Source organism: Corvus hawaiiensis, chromosome 5 (assembly GCF_020740725.1).
Source record: "Corvus hawaiiensis isolate bCorHaw1 chromosome 5, bCorHaw1.pri.cur, whole genome shotgun sequence".
In the NCBI taxonomy this organism is placed as follows: Eukaryota; Metazoa; Chordata; class Aves; order Passeriformes; family Corvidae; genus Corvus; species Corvus hawaiiensis.
The window spans coordinates 27,950,655-27,967,734 of record NC_063217.1 but is presented as its reverse complement, the minus strand read 5'-3'; the positions used below and the strand labels follow the sequence as shown (position 1 = coordinate 27,967,734).

The following is a 17,080-nucleotide window of genomic DNA, read 5'->3' as shown; positions in this document are numbered from 1 at the left end:
AATTCCTAAGTATCTAACTATACTTAATAAACAACCATCAAAACTATTTACTGCATAGCTGAGAAAAAAAAGATTTTAAAGAAAATAAGGAAATATATATCTAGAAAACTGGCTGATTAGGTCCACTAGTCAACTGCATTTTCATACAATTCCTCTTCTGCCTGGCATCAAAATAACTGAGCCTACATATATACACATGTATTTTAGTATATGTGACCTTTTATCTATATAATTGAAAGGAAGTTGATAAGCTGCACATCAGCTAAGTTTTCATCTCTTAACCAAATGTGGAAAAAAAATCTAAGCAAATTTACCTGGTGGTGGCACTGTTATTGGTATACCTAAAAAGACAACAAATATCAGATATAGTAATAGTTTATTATCTGTAGATCTAAAACCAGATTGAGCTTTCACTACATACATGATCAAGAAGAATAACATATTTTCTGTGTCCTCAGATCAAGATCTCACATTAATACAAATTGTTAAAATTTTAAACAAGCCTTGTGAAATCTAGCTTTTAATTTAAATTCCTATTCTTTAAGATCTTATTTATTTAGAGGCAAGAATAGTGAAAAATAGACTCTGGGTCTCAAGGTTAGATTTAAATTCATAATCCTAAAATGTTTAGTATACAGAAGGAAAGTAACATTCCATAGACTACATTTGCTTTATTTTATATTCCATGGTTGGATGGAAGGAAATGCAATTGGCCTCTGACCTTCAATAGCTTGGCATAGGAAATAGTAGGTCCACATGAACAAAGTATTCAGGCAGCAGTAAGCAATACAGATGTCTGACTCAATACTATGACACTGTAGTTCATCATTCAGCTGCTATGTGGAGGGAAAAAGATTGTTTTGCTCTCTATTTTCTTGTAAATATCTGAGAAAGGAGCATCCTTTAACAGAAGCATGTGCGAGAATTACTCTAACCTGATCTTCAGATCTAGCTTAGCTGTTAAAAGCTGAGAAAATTATTCCCAACTAAATTAGCTGACCTAGCAAAATATACTGCCTCAACATATAAACCTATCTTACTGATTATAAAAGGAATGGTCACAAGGTAAAAATAATTTTTTCACTTTAAAGGATGTTATCTTCTCATGCTTTGCAAAGAACTAGCTTTACCTGAACTGAACACCTAACCCTGGTACATAATAAACTGGGTTAAAGCAATACTGACAGAAAATGTGACTACTTCACTAGGCATAAAGCACTTTCAGTTATCAACAACTCTGCTTCCATTAAAAAATAAGTATGTTCAATGTGACAACTCATGGCAAAACTTTGGGGAGTGAGAGAACAGAAAACTCTGGCAAATGCTTTCATCAGTTTTGACATAACTGCATAAACGTTCACATGGAACAGTACTGACCACTGCGTGATGAAATTTACATGTATCTCATTAGTTCAACATTAAAACTAAAAGACTATTGTATGGCAGCAACATTTTATTAAATCTATGCACTTATAATGTCTAGAAATGCCAACTGCTCCCAGACTGCCTTGATAGAAAGACAGAATGAAGGAATATGCAAGCAGAGGAGGAGTGAACAATATAGAAGTTCACTAATTGTTGGGAATTTCACTGACATAAATTCCTACCAGCATTAATCCTATAGGATTAAACAAATGGTGAAATATAAGTGAGGTTTCTGTCCAATCCTGAAGATTTAAAATCTGATCTCTTAGCCAAAGTGTAAATCAGGAGACAGTGAACTCCAACAGCCAAATTTCTAAATTGCATGAGTCATTTTCTCTTCACCAGCATATGAGCTTTCCAATGTGCACTACAGTTGTTAAGAACACTGGGTATCACACCATAAAATGTTTGACAGTGTAACATTTGAAAGACCAAACACTCCTGATGAAAATTCCTGAAAGAAAATTAAGATTAAGAACTCAAACTGTTGCACAGCCAAAGTGTTTACCATTAATCTTTTTTGGTTAATTGTTCTAATTAACAGATCCTTCATGAGCCTAAAACATATCAAAAATATATATAATATATAAATGTTAAGCATGTATATACATCACTGTTAAGAACATAAGCTAGAAAAATACCAGAAGTTCTCTCAAAGTGATTTATTAGCTCCACCTTAGAAAGATTTCAATTGCTGCACTAAAACCTGCACATTGTTAGCACTGCACATGACACTCAGCACTATCCAGAGAACTGCCTGGAAACCCATCAGCTAACTCCTCTTTACAAAAAGGAAATATTTTGTATTAAACTATTAATATATTCCTCATTCACAAGAATGTTATCTTGTGAAGAATTAAAAGTAAAAATACCACCACAAGACTAAAAGCCAAATGAAAATTTTCACTTGAGTGCCACTCAAACAAAATTAAGACAGACTGAATACAACCAATATCCAGAGACCAAATGTCCAAATAATTCTAATGAATTGGTTAATGTAGGGTATTACACTAAAAAAACCCACATAAGCATTTTTTCCCACAAAAACCTTTAAGAACTTTTAAAGAGTCACAATTAATGCTTATATAGTTTTAAAACAGAAGCTAATTTACTTGATGGTATCAGAAAGGAAGAAAGATTCTACATGCCAAGTTGACAAAAACATCTAAAAGATCTAATAAGATCTCAACAAATGTTTTTCCTTACCTTCCTCACTAATACAGAAATATGACACAAAACAAGAAAAAAAATCATAAGCTTCAGTTACTGGAAAATAAATAATTTCTTAACTCTTCACTCCTTAGCCTTCTAAGTGTATGAAAATATACTTGTAGTGTCACCAGCCAATTAGTACTTCTGAGAAAAAGCACAGAAATATTTTGTCATTTCTTGCAATGAAGAGACTACACTGTACCAGTGCAATGGCTTAGTATAGACCTCGTCATGTCCCTACAACATTTTTGTGCTGCCACAAAGATATATCCAGCCTAAACCTAAGTACTCAGACTTGTGTGTCAAAAGCAACTCAAATGTCATTAGTGCACCATTTTACCTAAGGCGCTCAAAATTGCCTTCAGGACATTGTATACCATCCTACTAACTCAAGGCTGGTAAATATTTACAGAAAATCAAGTATGTTTTACTAAAGGAAAGCAATGACACAGGCACTCTGCTTGTGCAGTAAGGAATCAAACATGAACAACACTGCCATAGCTTAACAACATACTGCAAATTAGCTGAACTCTGTAACATCCCTCAGAAATGTAATATAATTCAACTTGGTTCTCTTGCCACAGGGTAAATTAGGTCAAATTCTCTGTATCACAAGATAAAAAGTACACACTTAGGATGCTGAGGCTGAGCAGTCACTTACCAAAGCCTAGTATATAGTGCAAATTTATGCAACAGAAGTTCAATATTTCAGAGAAATTTTTTTCTTAAATCACAAATACATGTCACATTTTTAACTACACACTTAAACCAAAGCACATAAACCAACTTTTAAAGCCTGGTTAACAAGCATCCACATTTTGCTTTAGAGGAAAATTACTCCAACATAGCAGTAAACCTAGCAAACAGAAACTAGCACATTTTTTGCCACAGCCAGTCATCTCCTAGGACTATTTGAGAATTTTCTACATTTGGTGCTTTGAATTGTTCCAGGACTTGTTCCTCAGAAAATATTTGAATCACAAGAGTGAATGAATACAGAACAAGAAACCTAACTTCAAAGCAAGATTCTTTTTCAAAGGCGCTTTTGGAAGACGTTTTTTATTTGGAATACTTAAATTTTCTGGCAAGTAGTCCCAGTTTAATATTGAGTAAGTGTAGTTTTTTTACTCCTCCTCCAGTGAACCTAGAAGGGATGGCAGAATCTATTTCAGGAACAGCTTTGATGATAAAGAGCTGGCAACAGCACAATTAAAACACAGGCCTGAGGAAACCAAATCCACAGCTCTTAATCGTTATTTTCGAATCTACTTGAAGCAAGGAAGGATGTTCCAGAAGACCTTTTGAACAAGCCTGTGTCATAAACCTGCCCGTAAACCATGAGACTAAAACCTGCTGGCTTGATCTGCAACACATGTGGATTTCCTTCATTTTTAAAAATTCAACAGGTGAAGGGTTTCATAAGACAAGTCCAGTACCTTTATGTGACATCCCTGCACCAAGTGCGTCTGGGGTGTCGGTAGGGGTGGTTCTCATGTTTTTAATAATATACAACTTAGAACACCTTTTCTGAACCCAATTACAATTAAAACCATTACTTTCTAAAAACCTGCAATGCACTACAGATATTGTTTTATCAGAAAGGTTTAAATGAAGCTTAAAACTGCAGCAAGTATTATTGTCACATTCCTTCCCTTTCTGTCCCCTCCTCCAGTAAGGAAACACCACAAAATCACTCAAGCACTATCATATTCTCACTTCAGAGACTCTATTTTTTATATTTATTAAAAAAAAAAAAAATGGAAGAGGGCAGAGAATTATTTCATCTTTAAATCTCTTCTCCTGAGTTTTCCAGGTGTTATAATTTTTGTGTATGACCATCACTGAGGAAAGCCAGGGCTTGCCAGGCAGAATGAGTTAAGTTTTAAAATTAGGAGAGGCAATTGAAGAAGCAACTTCTTCTATGAGGATTTAAACCCTATAAAGGCTCACACTAGTTGCACTCAAATAATGTTACCTCTTTGCTTATACGTAAGAATATTAACAGAGAAACTTTGAAAGATTCCCTCTGAAAGCAGAATAACTAAAACTGCTCAGCATGATTTTCAGAACAAATCAAGCAAAAGAATCCAAGGAACAGAAGAAAATAAGGAAAGAGGCTCCACCTTAAATCAGTCTCTTCTGTAGAAAAATGCTTCACTTTCCTACTCAAATACACCACAAAGTTTCTCCATCTATTTTAATTTCTCACTGACCATTCTTCTCAGTTTCCTGCCAAATCTTTTTGAACTTAATGCCTTAAAATGACAAATGCAGGTAACTGTACTACTTGTGCAAATGCCCATGACACTTCTCCCAGTAAATTTCCATATATATCAAAATTCAATAAATGTTCAGTAAATAGCAGTAAATTTCAAAACAGATTAATAATGGGAAGAATTCTCAAACAGCTTTGATTCCTCTAAGATTCACAGACACAGGACACTGGGAAAAAACATCAGGGACTAATACGACTTCTGACTGAAAGAAAGGGTACAGAGCAAATGCAATACTTATCAAAACTGGGAATTCATACATGCTGTGAGAGAAAAGGAGAATTAGAACTTCTCTTGCTGCTTTGACCTTAGACATCAGAGAATCCAATTTGTGACACAAATTCACAGTATGCCATACTTCTAGTTCAAAAGTTTGTAGAATGATGTGTTAACACGTACCTCTCAATTGCATTAACAGTTATTGAAGTACAGAGAACAGCTTCTCACTTCAAATATTTCCAAGAACACAAGAACCAGCAGTTAGTCTTTAGGTAATTATTTACTACTTGGGATTATGCTTACTGAGAAAGTAAAAATAGAAGTTTCTGGTTTTGTCTTACAGATACATTTAAGAAAAGAGCAAAACACGATATTCTGAAATTCTGCACAATGCACCTGAAGCATTTGATGTTAATGAATCTCTTATTATTCACACCCTATGTAAGGCAGGATACTTACCTGGTGGGGGAATCAGAGGTGGAGCAGTACTGACAGTTGGAGGGGGTGGGAGGAAAGGAGGTGGTGGAAGGTGAGTAGGTGGAGCTCCTGGAGGGAAAAATGGAGGTGGCTTGGTAAAACTGTCTACTTCAGGATTAGAGCGTTCTGAAAGAACCTGCAAAATATCAAACTCTAGTTACAATTGCTATCTGAAAAGGGCAGAAGATAGGTTTCCTCTCTTTCTAGTTACTAAAATAGGAAAGTATCACTTCACACCTAAAGACCCATATTCAGATGGTGTAAGTTCTACCTGCATACCTAGCTCAGTGTATTTGCCAAGTACCTTTAAAGGTCTAAGAGCACCTTAAATTTATATAATGGAAAATATTTAAAAATCAATATGAAAAGCATAAAAATGACCCAAGACTATAAATTACTTAAACACTCTTAGATCAGATGAAAAACACATGGCATTGTTTTCAGTATCCACACTACAATCCATTACTATTTTCACTGTTTAACCTTAACCTAAGCTGGCATGAAAATGCAGCTAGGGCACCAAGCAACCCTGATGCTTCTCCCTGATTCTTCAGGAGAGAAGTGTATTCCGTCTTAATAGATTTAGTTGCTTTCTTAGGATAGTAAAAGTCTGAAAACTAAAACCATGAAGACTAATCTTGCAATTTATGGTAAAATACTACAATATAATTAAAAACAAGCTACTATCAACTATTTATTCATTCACACCTTATTTTTAAAAGACTACATCTCTTGAACTGCATACAAGGGGGCTTTCACTGTCAGCATTAGTGTCTGGCAGGAACAGGGCACAAATGGGCAATTTAAATATTTATCTTTGTCACTCCATAAACAAAACACAATCCCACGCAGTTCTAGCAGAGCCAATGCTGTCTCCTGGACTGTAAGTCTGCAACATTGCTCATTTCTCTGCAGTAAGAGGTATACCAAAACATTTCTCTTTCGAAATCTATCAAATATTTCATCTTAATATATTTCGATAACTGCCAAAACTTTATTCCTGAACTCAAAGCTACTTATGTATTACTCATTCATATACACTGATGCTTTAGTCAGAAGCTATGGGGAAAGCAAAAATGTCTTTTAGTCAAAAATAGAATGCCAAACTGCAGTGTAAAACCTGTATGTTGCTGTTTTCATTAGCACGCCGTCGTCCTTCCACCCTGCTGATAGTGATGGTCTGTCCAATCACATCTATTGTGCCAGATATCCGCCTGCAACACAGGACAAACCAGAATCAACAAGCAGAATCAGAAAAGGGGAAAAAAGAGAAAAAGAGAGAGACAAAAGCCTTATGGACTTCTCTCATTCTGAATGGCAAAAGCTCTTTCTTCTGTAGAAAACATAAAAGACTCTTCCTGAAGAACACTAAAGGGGATCCATTTGCTGAACTATATAGAACAAGCATATAGAACTAAACAATATAGCAATAAAGACTCCTTTAATAAACAAAGGCATACTCTACAGCAGTCTCCTTCCACCCCATAAAAATACTACTACTGCTCTTCTGTTACAGAAAAAAACCAACCAAACAAAAAGATCACAAAACTTCAGTAAGAAAATAATATATTACACAAAACTTTCACAAAAATCTAATGTGAAATAGCTATAAACTATTAATTAGAAGTAATTTCTAAATTGCATGAAACTATAATGAAGAATTCCAGGGAAGATCAAACAAAGGTAAGATAGAAGAAAAAACATAAGCATAAAACCTAAACACTAAAATTCAAAGTATAATTAACCACAGGGGAATACACGGACACAAAAGAAGTACTCCAGGCACCAGACCAGAAAATATGACAAATATCTGAATGTCACCTAGTAAAACTAAAACCTGGTATTTGTGACAATGGGAATCATTATTTTGAAGAGAAGAATAATCCAAAGTATAGTGAACTTTCCTGTTATCAGCCCTAAAACACCAGAAACCAAGGTTTAAAGAAAATGTATAACCCTTATGCAGATATAACAAAACCTATCTGCATAAGAGTTATAAAAACCAGGTTGGACTAAGGCCTTGAGCAACCTGGTCTAGGGGAGATGTCCCTGCACTTGGCAGGAGAGGTTGGGGTAGATGATCTTTAAGGTCCATTCCAACCCCTTAACATTCTATGATTCTGTGATTCTACCTGCTCTGCAGGCCATTATTGATTTCTAAAAGATGTTAAAAAGTAGGATTCACCTAAGTCAACTTTGTTAGAAAATGACATACAAAACTACAGTGCTAATAGTTAAGAGAAACAAAGGTTCATCTGTGTCTTACCTATAGGGGAAACCACAGCAGATTAAACTGATAATATTTACCAAGAGCATGATACATAACAGTAAAAGATTGGAAAAAAACCTTCCTGAAATGTCCATAGAAACAAATCAATAGAAAGAAAAACTACTTCTAGTTTCAGAACACAAGTTCTTGTCTTTTTTGCATCTAGTGTACTACTAACCACATGAGCATAAATATTAGGGAGAACAACTGTAAATTGGAATTACAGGCTCAGAGTTCTGCCAGACTGATAGCTTGGACTCCAACCGCTCAGATACCTAGATTCCAAGGCAACTGAAAAAGACACAGCAGACAGTAGAGCATGAAGGAACAGTTAGATCTCCCAGAGATAATCTGAAGCTCCTTAGCAGACTGCATACTTAGGATGATCCAAATGCCTGTCCTCTGAGCTTTTCAGTATTCTGGGTTTAGAGCTTCCTCCTGGATTTTAAAGCAAGCCTATTAAGGACAATAGTTTAGAGTTAAAAAAAACAAAAAAACCCCAAACAAAACCAGTGCAATGGTACCAGAGTCTGAGAACATATCTGCAAAATAAACCAGTATATACTATACAGCAATATATACTATACAACGATAACACAAATTTAAGAAATTCTCAGGTCTTCTAATACCCCATCCTAGAAGTTAGATTGTTTCAATAATCAACACCTACCTTTCTAAACTTCCCTAGTGGTCTTGCATGGCCTTCCAGCACTGCTAAACTGGATTATTATTTTGCTTTAAATAACTAAATTGAAAACATAGGTATTATAAAATAGTTGTTAAAATAACTGTTTTCACCATCTCAGTCTTCACTGACAGTGCATTTGGTTTCAGAGTTCTAAGACACTTGTTCTCCTCCATCACCGGTATCTTCTCTTAATTATCTAAACCATCTCCTAGAAAACTCATTTTACCTAGCTTTAGTCCTTGTGCATAACAGATGACACTATTCCACAGCAAAAAGTCCCTGCCTGGCTCACTCCACTGATTTACAGAGCTTCCACTTGGGAGTGATGTACACAGCAAGAATTAAGACTCTTCCTCTCTTGTACTGTTTGCACACTGCCAGCAACTCTTAAAATCAGCACTGAAAACACACACAATGGCACCAATGCAAGAGTACTGGGCATTAAAGCAATATATGCCTCAACCATATTACAATAATATTAATTTTGGCTTGGGAAGCAGCCCAAACACACCACTGCAATATCAAATGAAGCAAACCTAGACTACCAATTAGTTGATTCCTAGACATCAATTTTACTGAAATAAATAGAGCTTTCACTTAATTTAGATTGTGAAGAGTGTACCTGTGCTCAGTCTTACTGAGACGGTACTTTATAATTATTACTTAAATAATGTTGTATAGTGTTATGTCCACTGTTCTTCCCAACAACTCCCAAAATATTTAATTTTCATAATGATGGATGAGTTTGGGAAATTGCCATCACACCTTGAACTTGACAAATTCTCTATTTCCAAGATTGCAATAACTACTTCATTGAGTACTCCACTAAAAGAGCTTGAAATTGAACACGAGGAAGCATAGATTCAGTGGCAAATAAAGCGGCAGATGACACCTCGAATCACAGGTAAAGTCACAGACATTAAGTCACAGCAAGCGGGCACAAGGAGAAATTTCCAAGACTCCCCAGACACTATCTAGAGTCCTGATAAGATGTTAAGCAGGCATTACTCGGTTTCTGTCTCAGTGCCATAAGAAAAGAAAAGGAAGGGCTTAGTTTGTCCCTTATGCGATCAAGGCACCTGGAATACAGATGCATTCCCAATGGATGCATTGAAACATAAAAAGGCAATCCACACGTGTGGGATGCACATGAACCACAGCAGAGTTCATACAAAGTGTAGCTTAAAAGGAACATTCCAGCAACTCTGAGTTATTTCACTCCAATTAGAGAATGGTTATTTATGGGTTATTTGCACTAAGAATACCACTCTCCATGGAGATTAATTCAGAAAGATAACTCAATCTCATTTGGAAAGCTGAGTTTAGATTCTACAGAGCAAAGAGAAAGGGGGGAAAAAAGAAGAAGAAGAAGAAAAAAAGAAGGCAAACCCAGTTATTTTCCAAGTTCATAGCTTTAGAAATCATTATCCTTACCACAGATAAAATAAATAATCTGCTTTTTGGAACACCACCATATGACTCTTCAGGATTCAGAAACAGATTAACTACAGGAGGCCACATTTATTTAGCAGACTTACAGTATAGCCTAATACGTATGGAATTATAATATGCTTCAATATGTTCTTTTCTTCTTTCTTGATTTGCTGATGTATTTTATGTTTTATTTTCCTCTTCTTGAGGACAGCCTCAACTTTGCTGAGCTCACCACTGATTGATATAAATAAGAATCTAACAGATTTACTACAGAAACCACTTGTATAGAAAATAGACTTTTTTTCAGAATAATATCTGAGTATCTTTTACTTAGTCTTGCAAAGCTAGTTGATGAAACAAGAGAAACTGGTACTTTTTCATAGTAATGAAAGATCAGAAATCTATTTTCTATAAAAAATCTGTTGACAGAAAGCTCTAAGCACAGATAAAGCTGATGAATAGCCCACTGCACTGATGGGCTAATTTCTCTGAAAGCAAGACCCATTTAAATGTAATGTACACTTCAGTAAAAGCATAAATGGAGGTTAAAAACCAAAAAACTTCTGACAGAAATAAATTTTGTGATGGAGAGCTGCTATAGGTATTACTTGAATGAGAAAATACAAGCTTTTACAGCCAGCTTATAAATGAAACTTACGCTTATTTCTCTACTACTAAAGAAAAACTGTCTCACAGTCCTTGAAAAATGACATAAGGAAAAGCACTGGTCTGAAAAAAAACCAACTTGGTTGGTTACGACACAATTGAAACATATCAAAGTCCTCTTCATGGTCTAGAAAGCACTGTAGTCAAAAGAGGTTCCTTCAGGTTTTTACCGTAATTATGACTATGCCCACAATAAATCTTTAACTAACTCCCTCTTGAAAACAAAGATTTTATTTTATACCACATTGTTTGTATACAATGTCCATTTACTAAACTATTTCCATTATGATCTAACTCCTCCCTCAGGGTTACACAACACTTTATGCACTCAACAGCCCTAAGTATCACAGAATCAAGGCAAGAAATCCAGGTGTCATTTCTAAACGACTAGTATTTCAGCTAGGATTAAGACAGCCACTGTTCAAGCAAAATTTCCCAGAGATACACTGTATGAACAAGCACAGAATTTTTCTTTGAATTACACATTTAGGATGCATTTCTAGTGAATTAGCAACATTCATTTGCTGGTGAGCCATAACACTGTTCCTATTTTGTCAACTACAACTTCCATATCGGTAACGAGTAATATTATTGCTAGACCTCAGGGGTTTTTGGGGTTTTTTTGAGACAATTTGCAATCACATGCAAGCATCTGCTGTACTCAAATCAAAAAGGTAAAAACATAAGCACAGAATTATTTTAATGTTCATTTACAAACAAACGAAAAAAAGTAAACACCACTATCTGTCCCCAGAGTTGCAACTGAAGAGCCATATGTAATGCAATGTCCATGTGTAAAATCATCCATGAAGCAATATTACAGCCCTGACTAGTAAGTGAGGAACTAAAATGTTAAATGAGCATCATGCCCTGAATTGTTTTTCCCCTTCACCTTAATTCCCATCATTGGTCCCTCCTGTATTGTTCCTAACATATTTTGATGCCCAAACTTGCTTTTCTGGAGGCAGTGTTTGTCTGTGACTGAGAAGAGCTGCTGCTTTTTCTGGTGAGGTAAATTGCCTAAATCTTTCTGTTTCCTTACCAATCCCCACACCAATGCTGCTATACCAAATTGTATCAATCTTCTCTCCCTTTCATAGAATATATCAACTACTACTAGAAGCCAAGAGAAATTTTACTGCTACATGAGAAGTGCTTCCAGCAATTTCTCAACAAGGCTACTGCAAATGCCACATGGCATAAAGGCAATTATTTTAAATCATTGAAGATCTATATTGCTGAAAATTTTCTGCCTACTTAAAATAAACTCTTTAACAAAAGAAAGAAATTAGTCCAACCCCATAAAACACTGCCTGGTTATACAGAAGTTAGTAATACAGGCTCTTATAAAAAGAAAATAGTAGATGCATTATGGAAAAGTAATTAAAGTAGAAGTATATATAATCCACACAGCTAACATAAATGCATTCACTGAGCTACTCTCAGACTTCTGAGCATACATTTCTTTCAAAATCTTTTCTGACCACTTGGTAGAAACGCCTTTCTTTGCAGAAGAATCTATTTTAAGCAAGTGTATCCATAGGAGCAAGGATTAAATAAGGGCAGAAGCCAGGTTTGTCATTGTAACAACTTATAAATACAGTATTCACACTAAATGTATACAAAACAACCTATTTACCCACTGGAATGCACAAGTGATACAATTGTCAGTGATATCTCACAAAGCGGTATGCCAAAATAAATGTTAAAAAGTGACAGTTCTCACAACTGCAAATTTCACACAACCACAGAATTTACACAATGCATTTTTTCTACAACTTTAAACTTGACTACATTTTAATAACCTGGTCACTAATTACTTCCTAAAGTAGTTTAGAGGTTCTCTGTCCACCACCAAGATAAACAAAGAATTGAAATCCTGTAACAAAACCTATGGTAGATATAGATTTGGAATCCTTACCCTGTGAACACTACATTCCAGTTTGAGACCTCTGTTACAAGAACATCGTACATTAAAAGCAATTCAGAAAAGCAAATTTAAAAAACAGCTACAGGGTTGGCACAAAGTTTGAAAGACTTCTTGTTTCTTTGACAAAAAAAAATAGGAAATCAAAGAACTAAAATCTACTACACATGGAGCAGCATAACTTGATAGCTTGGAGAAAAATTTAGGCTACCAGAAGGAATATTCTAGAAGTGAAAGAAAAGTGCAGGCAAGGGTATGGTTGATTCACACTCCCCCTCACCCCCCCAGAAAAATACATTTGGGTGTTGAACTGACTCTTATTGGATGGAATAATTGAACACGAGTGCCTCTAAATTAGTCAAGGTACCGACGGATGCAGTGCTAAAGATAGGTCATAGCTCCTAATCTTTAATGGTTGATGATGAAAGTGTACAATCTGTTCTACCTTTCTTACCATCATTTGTAACATGACAGTAATGATAATGGCTTTTAATTTGCACAGAACCTAAACTTCTAAACAGGATCACTAAAGAACTGAAGTAAAACAGAAGCATGGACTGATCCTAAGCCAAGTGCCAGATATCAAGCAGCAGTGGCTTACATACAAAAGACAGAACTTACTAAAGCCCGGGGCTGGGAGAAGAACCCCACTAAGGAAATAATTTCTCTCATTTCAAAGAAAGTGCAATAAAATATTCAAATATGGAGAAACTAAAGCTGCCTTGCAGGAAAGAGACTAGGTTCCAGGAATTCTTACACTTGTTAAAATCATAGCTGTCAGATTCCATCTTGTTTAACTGAAAAAATGCGTTAGCTAATACTCATAAGGACCCTAACTAGAAATATTATGAAGGCAAATGTAATTATACACAGAAAACACAGTGTCATAAATCAACAACTGGATTTCTGTAACTGTCTTGTTACTTGGTCCTGCTGTTTTATCTCCCCTTTTCTTCTACTTTTTCCCTAATAGCCAAGAAGGTATTACCGTAGCATCGCCAAGAAGGCAGTAACATAGTATTCATGTCTGATTATGCTAAATGGGATTAGGCTACTTCTACGCCTCTTTTCTGCCTGTTACAGAAACACGCTTTTCTTTTTTTCCTACAAAAATCGTAAACTTCAAAGTCATAGAGGCAACAGTATAAAGAGTTCTTTGGTCATGAGTTACAGCTAACTGACCTGTTTGCTGGAATTCCTGATTTGAATAAGGCAGGAGGAGATGTGAAATCAGGTTTGGTCGACTGCACAGCCAACTCTTTCTCCAAATTTCCAGTTCTGCCCTGCTGTACCTTCAAAATAATGTTTCATCATTAGTTTACCCTCGCAAGTGTAGCAGCTCCAACACTCAACATAACAAATAGCCAACACAAAAAGAAAGTAAGTTCAACTTTATTCAGATTTTCAAAAAATGTCACCTCTGCACAGATAGCAAAGTTATGTATTTTGTATTGATGTATTACTTAAGTACTGTGTTTAATATATGTAAGAATCATTATGCCAGAGAATGAATTGTTACAGAAGATCACACAGTTTAAATATTTATTTTCCAAGCATTTCATTTGTATGTGAACAGACCAAACTGATTTTCTTGAAGCATGTCCTGCATGAACAAAGTTACATCTTAATTTTTAAAAGAAGGAAACTTATTAAAAAGATCTTCATAATCTTAACAGAGATATCTAACAAGCCCGCTATCCATTACCAACAAGCCATGAGACAACTTGAATGGATTCTCCATCTGCCTCACTGATCATGAGATCTAGTAAACACTTAATTTCCAAGTCATACCAGGAAGCCACCTCATACTCTAGGTTATGCAAACTGTAGAAGATTTTTCATTAGTTCAGACTGAATACTTCAGAAACACCCTGCTGTTTCTGAAGTACTGCAAAATTCCAGACACTTTTTTTTTTATTAAAGCTATTCAAAAGCTTTGGTGCAAGTACATCAAGTATTGTTTTACTCCAGCAGCAGCTTCATGTGAAAGAAAAACCTACATGGGTTAGCATTAAAGACAAATATACACTGATTCAATTTTTAAAGTCACTTCCACTGTACCAGCTACATCACTCTACATAGCTAGTCCACTCATGCTAGAACACTGTATAAACTACGATCTCACAGCTTATAGGCAAGTGAACTACTATGTTTCTACAGAATCTCACTTCTAAACATGGGCACTCTTTCCCAAACCCACAAAAATGCACATCAATAGTTAAAATTCATTAAAAATTTAATTAATATTTCCTATCCAGAAAGATAAGGGGGAAAAGGTAAAAGCATTGATCTGAAAAAGACTTCTACAAATTAATGAGTAACTGGCAAATGTAGGAGACATTCTTGTGGAAACCAAAAAGCTAGCAGAGAGATTTTCTAGCTTTCTGCAGCCACCTGTGAAAGTCTCCTTTCTCACGCAAACTAGCTGGGAAATGTTCGAGGATTTGTAAACTATTTCACAGGTGCAGGCCGTTTGTGTCTTTGTTTTCCACACCAGGAAAAATATTTTGGAAATGGGTGTCAGAGCATTCCGCCAATCACTCTGGGAGGAGGATGGTCAAGCACCCAATGATGTTATGCCACTCTTGCGAACAAAGCTATATAAGCTGATTTATAAAATTAAATATAGCCACTTTTGGCCATTGAACCCGAACCTGGACTTGCGTCGTTCTTCACCATTCTTGATACAACAGCGACACATTCTTGCGTATTACAGGAGATTAATATAAATTACATGTAAATATCATGTAAATTACATGAGACTGTTTCAGAGGAGAAGGAAAAAAAGTTAGTGAAATTAATAATTATACGTAAACTCCTTGTAAAACATGACAAACTCTTACAACACAAGAGTTTGATCACCAGAGTCAATACTGAGCTAGAAATAGGGGCAGTGTTGGGTTGGACTACTTGTCCTTCTTCCTTCAGAACATTTGAAAGAAGTTTGAGATTACAGTCAGTTGCAAATTTTAACTCCTACTGTCCACTGTTTCTACTGTCCCACAGCAGTTTCATAATGATAACTGAGGAAGGTATAAAGCCCCAGAGACCTTCTGATCTATTCTTGCTAAAATAAAATCAAAATAACTGAATATCCTCAAAAAGCATATAAGAGAAAACAAAAACATCTGTCTGCAATTGACAGTTCTGTATTTGTAATTGACAGGAGTACACAGAAGAAAGAAACAGTTCCAAGTCACTTCAACAACAGTTCAAGAACAAAAATGACTACATATTGAGAATAGGTAAAATAAATAACCTTTGTATTATAATTTTAACTTTAGTGTCAAACAAATGAGTAAATGAGAAACTGGGAAGATAAAAAAAGGTTCAATCCTTAAGATAAATGCTGTCACATAGATCTTTCTGTTCTCTGAAAATCAGCATTTCTGAAGGGAAAAATTATTAGACGTAACTTGATTTATTGTCCGCTAACCCCCGAAGGATAACACAAAAACATGGAAGATTGATTTTCGTATCAGAGTTGTCAAGGATAACTGTTACAAAACACAGTAAGAGCTACAATGCCACAGGAAAAATAAACACGCCATAATCTACAAAAGCTTCCCCACCACATCTGCACAAATTCTTTAATCTGCTCAAAAGTATGCACTACAACTACAAATAAACCATCAAGAAAAACAATTTCACTGGGAAATTTGTTAGTTCACCAGCCCACTAACTCACATGCTTGCAGAAGAGTGACGAACAAAGCAACACTTCTTAATCCACAATTTGTGACATATACAGAAAGTCACTGTAAGATGAGAGTATGAAATAATGGCTGTGTCCATATCAGTTGTTGTTCTATCAGTCTGTGCTGGCATGGGAAGCAATACTCAAGAAAAACGAGAGCAACCAACAAAATTTTACTAAAATTCACCTTAAAAAGATGGTATCTGCCATCGAGAATCTCTGCACTTGGTCTTACTTCCATAGCTTTGTCTTCAGCCTAAGTTAAATAACACATTGCCCATTAAGATACCATACAACTCTTAAATGATGGGCCACAATCTCAATAAAGGTACAGATGCAATCTAGCTGTAGCTGTCTGTCACACTATCCACACAATTGCCAGTGAAGCAACACAGTAACACTCGAGGTTCAGGGGGGGAGTCAGGTGAAAACTCTAACAAATGTACTGAACTGGGCAGAACAAGCTTACGACACACAAACAGCTTTACAGGGAGAAAAACCACGTACAGTACCAAAAAATCACTGCTTACCGTAATTTTATTTGTGGTTGAGGTAACTGGCAAAATTTCAAGACCCATTCGTATTCTCTTTTGTTTTTCACAGTAAGCTTTCCAGGTATCTTCATTGAAGCCATAATTAAAATAATCTGAGAGATCAGCCCCTTTAAGTAGACAAGCACAGGGTTTTTAGGACATTACAAAGTCCATCTTTTGTCCACTAAACATATATACATCTCTATTTAGAGCATCAAAACTGAACAGGTATTGATCTAAAAAAGCACAACTGAAAGGCAC

The 17,080-nt window shown here is 35.6% G+C and overlaps 1 protein-coding gene across 4 annotated transcripts in view; it reads right to left on the bottom strand.

The window, feature by feature from the left end:
* FIP1L1 (factor interacting with PAPOLA and CPSF1) overlaps window positions 1-17,080 on the bottom strand; it is a 38,946-nt gene that overhangs the window by 12,299 nt on the left and 9,567 nt on the right. For 2 of the 4 annotated variants that reach the window (XM_048304629.1, XM_048304628.1), the window contains exons 7-12: window positions 16,817-16,947; window positions 16,474-16,542; window positions 13,773-13,882; window positions 6,727-6,820; window positions 5,589-5,742; window positions 315-341 (exon numbers count right to left, since the gene is read on the bottom strand). In XM_048304629.1, coding sequence (XP_048160586.1) covers window positions 315-341; window positions 5,589-5,742; window positions 6,727-6,820; window positions 13,773-13,882; window positions 16,474-16,542; window positions 16,817-16,947 — 585 coding nt within the window. The remainder of the gene's footprint in view (window positions 1-314; window positions 342-5,588; window positions 5,743-6,726; window positions 6,821-13,772; window positions 13,883-16,473; window positions 16,543-16,816; window positions 16,948-17,080) is intronic. The other 2 variants (XM_048304631.1, XM_048304630.1) reach the window with 1 other exon arrangement.